Below are 7,614 nucleotides of genomic sequence, written 5' to 3'. Positions count from 1 at the left end.
GCATAGAGGCGTAAATATTTACACAATTTACATGTGATCAAGCAGCCACAGATCGGAGAGAGTTATATGCGGTCTCTGAACCGTAGTTATAGACGATATATATATATATATATATATATATATATATATATATATATATATATATATATATATATATATATATATATATATATATATATATATATATATATATATACACAGTATAGGTGTGTCAAGTCTTGGCAAAAAGATGGTACCTCCAAGCTCTTACTTTTTTGGCTGCTTATAAGAAGTGCTTATTGAAGGATTGATTGATTTTTACGCCGAGACGGCAATTTTTCAGCTATATTTTGGCGCGGAAATTAATACTGTTTGAACAGTTTTGAATATTGTTGGGGTTTTCTGTTGGTCTCCAGTGAGACTACTCTTTTTCGAAAACCATGGAAAGGATCTTAAGCATCCCAAGAGGGTTGTAATCCTTGACACTGGGCATCATTTCACGTCCCATCCGACGGACTGGATTATTACAGGTGAATTAAAGTGATGAAGATTAAATATTTTTAGCATAAAATATTTTTGTTATAACATGTATTATGTCATTTACTGTAATCATAAATTCCCATTAACTCTTAAATTCAATCTAAAAAAAATATCATATGAATTTTTATATCAACCCAGATATTTACAAATACTAAAATTCCCATTTCGCCTCAGTACTTTTTAACTTTTCTTACCTGCATTTCACAGTTAAGGCGAAATGTTTACACACCGTGTAAAATGCTTGGTTGCATAAACAATCACGGGTATGAATATTAATTAAGGGATATTTAGATTTCCGATTGTTTTCTCTGTGATAACCCTTTGATAGTTCGGTATGACTGGACAAGATAAAAGGTCGATGTTTGTCGAAAAACCAGAAAGTTATTTTGACTTGACATGAAATGCTAAGTTGACAAAAATGATATGAATGGCGTAAAATTAAGCTAGTTGATATCTTGATTATATAAGCCGATTGTAAATTTTGCCAAGTGAAAGGTCAAGAGTTTGATACGCATGTCAATTTCGTGCAGCCGTCTTCGTATCTGGTCAGTGTACTAAAGAAAAGATTTTTTTAAAATTCATATTTACTGATTTATTAAATACTTATTACAAATAAATGTAAATATAATGAATCATTGCCTATAGATTTTATGACAGGTTATCACTGTAAAGTAGGAATATTATACACGGGATAATTTGCATATAAACGAGCGAAGCCTGTCAAAAGTAAAATTGTCGGTCATCCTTTAACTTGAATGTGGAGAACACTTGCAGTTGTAAACATCACTTTTCTAAAAAGAACCAACATGGTTACTCTAGGGTTTGATCTTGAAGTGTTTTTTTTTTTTGGGGGGGGGGGGGGTCATGTTAATAATAATGCAGCTAATACATGTATCAGAGGGGGGTGGAGAAGAAAGAATTTGACATTGCAATGTGTGGTCCTCTAATAAATAATTTGCTCTGTCTGTTAAATCGACTTATGTTTGTTTAACCGGCGATAAGGTGACACTTTAAAGAAAAATATATAACTTGCTAAAGAGTTCATATTTAAAACGATAATGCTGACAGAAATGTTTTAACAATTCAGATATATTACTGAAAAGCTGAAAATAAAAAATTAATATAGTTTCTTTACTGTTCTAAAATAAATGCATTTACACTGGCAAAATTATATCAGCATTCCAGTCCCTTCGGTTTTAAACAAGCTTTGTCAGGTGTGAAAGGGGGGATTCGATAATGTAGAACTGTTCCGTACTAAGTTTCTGTCGGACATCTGCACCTTATTCCAAGGTGCCCGTGACTAATGTTACTAAAAATGACTAGCCATATATTTCTCTCGTGCTGAAGTCATATATTTATAGGACGAAAAGTACTCTTTCAAATACTTAACAACATTTAGTGGCCGGAATAAATTTTAATGCATTATAAATCAATCAATATGCAGATATGGGATAAAATATCTCCTGTTCGATGTTTTTGGGTCATAACGTTTCCCGACTTAGGCTAAAGAGAGACGTTATGGCTAGGAACATGGGACCGCTTATTTTCTCCATTCTCTTGATTATAGCAGTCAACGCAAATCCTGAAAATTCACAGGGACGAAAGTCATTCAAAGGGTAAAATTTATGTTAATATTCTGCCTTTTTATTATTTTTTTTAAATGGCATTTTTTTTTTAATATTTCTTTTCAAAAGATTTTTCACTTATTCGTGAAAATAAAAAAAGAATGACATGGTAAAATGTATTTTGTTAAAGAGATATATTTCGTTCTCACTTCAGATATCAGGTTCTATCAGTTCGCGCTGAAAATGAAATGCAGCTCGAGTACCTGAACCTTCTGCAGGCTGGACCGGAAGTATGTAAACTACCGCATTGCAAAATATATTTCTTTCTTGTTAACGATATTTTTAATTTTTCCCATTTTCCCTCCTTTTTACTTAAACAAAAATAATTATGGGAGAAAATAACGATTGAAAAAAAATAATAATTTAAGGAAGAAAATTGCGATTGTATGATCATCGTAGTGGGACTCAGTTATGAAATAAAAAAAATTACTAGGAAAAAAAAAATCAGACTTTAATTATCATCATATCATAATTTATATTTCCCAAGATCGACCTTTTCCAAGTCCCCTCTTTGGCCCAAAAGACGGATATCCTCGTCCCACCTAATCGACTGGGAGAGGTAAAGAAATCCCTGAAGAAGATGAAACTGGATTTTAAAATTATTAATAAGGACATGGAAAAGTAAGAGTCTTATCAGGTTATATCATTAATTTATCTATAGATACATATATTTATCAACTCAGATTATGTAAAAACACAATCAACATTCATTAGCGGCTCTTATTAGCTTCATGCAATTGAATTGCTTTTAAAGTTAGTGAAACAAGTTGATTTCTTTAGCATTGTATTGTGATAGAAATTCGCAATTTTAGACATTAAGAAAAATGAAATGATAATTGACAATTAAACATGTAGTTCGCCAATTTCTTTTCCTTTGCTCCCTTCAAAATATAGAATTCCTTTCTATCTTGATTAGAAATATTCAGTAAGCCTTGTATATCTTTGAAGTTAAATATTAAAATAATTAATTACTTAAACCAATCTTAGAACCATTGAGCGGGAGCGCCAAGAAATGGCAACAAGAGCGACCAACGACATCTGGACCACCTATCTCATGTGGGAAGACGTAAGAAATTACGATTGAACGATCATAATATTTATACATATATACATTAAAATTTGTTATACCCCCCGCTTGAAAAGCGGGAGGGTATATAGTAATCGTTAATTCCGTCCGTCTGTCCGTCCGTCCGTGTGTTACGCTTTTGGGTACCCATCTCTTATCCGCAACTCCTCTCATACCACTGAATGAAATTTAATGAAACTTTCACAGAATCTTGCCATTGTGCACCTCCTATTTTACTTTTTGATCTGACATATATTTTGGATTGTCCAGAGCAAAACATGGACACTGCCATTTTATTCATATGGGAGGCGGGGGGGGGGGGATCATTTAGTGAGCTCATTGCTCACAGTGCCTCTAGTTTAATCTGTGTTTTGTGTAATATGTAATCCAAAAACCCGTCTAATGTAAATGTTACGTTATGTCTTTGTGATAAATTAATTAGTCTTGAAAGTTGTCTTTCCTGGTATATTACACTGTCTACATATAGAAACACGATTGTGATTTAAAGCAATCAATGCATGTACATGTATAGTCGTTTCAACAACAAATAAAACAGCTGTTAAAATACCAATACAGACAATCAAAGATATATTTAAAACACACACACACACACACACACACACACACAAATTAACACCCCCTCTCCCAATAAAATAGAAATAAAAGGGGAAAAAAGGGTAAGAATCATTTTAGAAGCTGACAAAGATGCAGATACGGTAATATAAGGTAGCGTATAAAGGTGCTTGCATATATTTTTTTATGTTTTATTCCCTCATTTAAATTCTGTGTTTTAAAATTTCAAATTTTCTCGAATTTCGGATCATACATATTAAGCTACATTTACAGTTTGAGCTTTGGCTGCAAGAGAAAAGTACAAATTTCCCAGGAATGATGGAACTAAAGAGCATCGGTAAATCTATTGAGGGCAGGGACATCTGGCAGGTCAAGGTCAGTACCGGTCAAATTAATTTGCATAAATTGTAAAGCAGAGTATGTTTACAGTCTGTTTAGATCTGATTGATTATTTTTATATATTTAAACAATAAAATGTTTTCTTTGTTTGTTATTACTGGAATTAACGGAATCAGCTGTTGCAGAAAAATTACATAACCCGCGTAAGCGGGTTATATAAATTTTTTTTTCTGCAATAGCTGCGACCGTTAATTTCAGTAATAACAAACAAAGAGAGACATTTTATTGTTTATATTTATATCTGTTTAAATAATCATTTAAAGTACGATTAAAAAGATTAATTACTGTATTAATGATGCGAACGTCTTTATACGTTTTATTGATGGAACAGCCACTGATCGTGAAATCTGTATAGGCGACATGCCTAATGTAGTTTATGCAGTGATTAACGCAATGGGTTTTCTTAAGAAATAAAGGAAAAAGTATTCAGTGGATGTAAATATATAATAATGTAATACATTGTACGTATGCGTTGTTCAATTTGTTGAGCTTAATAAATGAAAGACGTTGTTTTCATAGCATGGTTTCCTAACTGAAAACAACATTATTTTGTGTCAAAATAAAAAAAGAATTAACTTCAGACTTACATAATGTAGGAATGATGTTGTATTTAAGCGTGTAATGTTTTATAGGTTGCCGCGGATGTTAACGCACCGAAAAAGCCAGCCATGTATATCGAATGCCTTGCGCATGCCCGGGAATGGATCACAGGGTCTACGTGCCTTGGGAGTATTGATATTGTACGAGTTATCTTGACTTAAATAGTTATATTTAAAAAAAAAAAAAAAGTTAAATGTTTGATTATGTATTTAATTGATATCAGATTCTTTTATTTTTATTTTTTTTTTTTTTGCATTTTTAAAAGTGAAAACAATATTTAGCATTTTATTTTTTTATTTCTAAATTTTCATAAAGAAAAATAAGGAAATATAACCGAACGTTAAATTTAAATAGATACAATTTTATTCTTAAAAAAAAAAATCTGCGTTTCTTCTTTTCATCACAGCTGACGGCTAACTATGGCAAAACTGGTACTCTGGGACAACAAGCTACGTTTATGCTGGATAAGTTTGACTGGTACTTTATTCCCATGATGAACCCGGACGGTTACAACTTCTCTAAACAAAACGTGAGACTAATAAAAATAATTTTATATTTCTATCACGAAGTCATTTTTTTTTAATTAAACTCTCTCTTTTGAGATGAAAATCATTATATCAATTGTCTATTTTATTTATAAAATACAAAACTAGCCTTGAAATATCTGTTTAAGAGGATTGAGTTGCAGGAATTTAAAATCTCAAAGTTCGACTAGTATCATGTTGTAAATTTTGAATTTACTAGGGGGAGGTAAATGCAAAATTTACAACATGTTGTAAATTTTGCATTTACCTCCCCCTAGTAAATTCAAAATTTACAACATGATACTAGTATATTTACTGGACTTTAACATTTGTTATTTATTTATTTTTACCATTTTATTATTCATTCACATATTTATCATTGTAATTAAGTAATTCCGTTTCTCTTCGTAGCGACTCTGGCGTAAGAATAGGAGAGTCAATGTTGTCTCCTCATGTCCAGGCGTGGATCTCAACAGGAATTTTGCAGCTGACTGGGGTGGTATGTGTCTTCTACATATTTTACTTAAATGAAGTAATGTTTTTTTTTTCGCGAGAAGAGAAATTAAAAACTAAAAACACTCTGTCCTGACTCAAATTATTATTATTGAAAAATGAATCTTTATCAAAAGGGGTGTATTTTTTCGCGAGAAGAAATATTTAGAATTAACGAAAAATGTTCAGTTTGATTGAGAGGAAATAGCTTGAATTGTAACAAATCTTTATCACAAGCAATTAATATTAAAGCATAATAGGTGATAGAATTTTAAGAATGAAATTATCCTTAAATTTAGGTGCGGGCTCATCCAGTAACTGGTGCTCTGACACTTACCGCGGAGAAAGTGCGAACTCCGAGCCCGAGGCACAGGCAGTTATCAATGCTGTGGCGGAGACTGGTGACGTCAGATCCTATCTTTCTATCCACTCTTATTCTCAGCTTCTGCTCGTACCGTACGCCTATGCCTCTGTCAAAGCACCCGACTACAATGAACTGGTACGCATCAGCATATCTACGAATTATTTTTTTATTCCGATATTTTTAAATCTGAGTACCATCATCATGAAATCAATGTAAACAGGGTTAGATTTTGTTCTTGTAGAAAAATGTTGGAGATATCGCTATGTTGGCGTTGAGACAGGTTAATGGGGTCAGCTTTACCGTTGGACATGGTCCAGAAATCCTCTGTAAGTCAAAAATTTTCCATTCTTATTTATTAGAGAAATTACAGTGATGCTTGTTTTATCGGTCTGTTTTGTAACCCGAATGAAACATATGGAGATAAATAATGAACAGTATTCAGGATCAAAAATTCATAAAACAATACAAAATAGGAGCAGATCAAACACGGACCTCCGAAACGTCAGATGTGGGATCAGGTGCCATGAAGGTGTGATCATCCACTGCATATCATATCTAATGTAATGTAACCTTTTAGTCCTTTCCACTAAATTAAGTTGTTTAAAATATTGTTTGATAGGAAATTATATTTGTCTAATACAGAGATTTTTTTGAAACCACTGGTCTCCAAGGTGTCCAGTTTAAACATGTTTTCGGTAGTAGACTGAGGTAAAATCTTGAGGGACCTTGCTGAGATATAACATAACATGTGGTCTTATTTATGGAAACATTAAAAATTTAAATTTAGTGCATGTGTATTCTTCTAGATGCTGCATCCGGTGGAGCCTTCGACTACTTCAAGCTGAATGGTGTGAAGTATGCATACGTGTACGAGTTACGTCCCGCTAGCGGATCCGGAACTGACGGTTTCATACTTCCGGCGTCTGAAATTGATCCTAGCATCCGGGAAACTTTTGCATCATTTTACAGCTTTGCCGACCAAATACCAGCATGAAAAGATTCATGCAATCACTAAACAATGGACATCGAATATTGATTTTGCTTTAATTGTTGATATATGAATTATAAAATATTAAAGCTTTTGCAAGTGTGTTTATTCGGGTTTTTCTTTTCCCTTTCTTTAACTAGGATTTTTTAGGATTGGACTAAAGATGTCTACACTTACTTGTCTATGTGTATCTATTTGTCACATATCTGCTAACAAAGTCATTGTATCCACCATAGAACTTAAGAAATGGGGAGACTGCTGCTATTTTCAGAAATGTGTTTATGAGTGATTTTTTTTTTGTTTTAGAAATTGTTGCTACGTATAGTATAAACCCCATACAGGTTGAGGAAACGTAAATTCCGCTATAATAGTGGAATCCCACTATCATGATAGTGAAATTTAGCTATATTTGCTGCCGTAGATAGCCTCAATTTCCGATACCACGCAAGGTGTTTGAAGCACAA

The 7,614-nt window shown here is 32.8% G+C and overlaps 1 protein-coding gene across 1 annotated transcript; it reads left to right on the top strand.

Annotated features, from left to right (window-relative positions):
• The first annotated feature begins 2,009 nt into the window (after positions 1-2,009).
• LOC134230130 (carboxypeptidase A2-like) lies at positions 2,010-7,224 on the top strand. The gene is made up of 11 exons (XM_062711909.1): positions 2,010-2,135; positions 2,299-2,374; positions 2,632-2,765; positions 3,132-3,210; positions 4,057-4,158; positions 4,815-4,922; positions 5,189-5,311; positions 5,718-5,805; positions 6,098-6,297; positions 6,404-6,488; positions 6,969-7,224. The coding sequence occupies exons 1-11, from the start codon at positions 2,038-2,040 to the stop codon at positions 7,154-7,156; spliced, it is 1,281 nt and encodes a 426-aa protein (XP_062567893.1). The 5' UTR covers positions 2,010-2,037; the 3' UTR covers positions 7,157-7,224.
• The last annotated feature ends 390 nt before the right edge of the window (positions 7,225-7,614 follow it).

Source organism: Saccostrea cucullata, unplaced genomic scaffold, assembly GCF_032062105.1.
Source record: "Saccostrea cucullata isolate Sc308-1 unplaced genomic scaffold, CSIRO_AGI_Scuc_v1 ctg1837, whole genome shotgun sequence".
Taxonomy (NCBI): Eukaryota; Metazoa; Mollusca; class Bivalvia; order Ostreida; family Ostreidae; genus Saccostrea; species Saccostrea cuccullata.
Note: the sequence above shows the minus strand (reverse complement) of the source record. Positions and strands in the feature narration are given on the sequence as shown.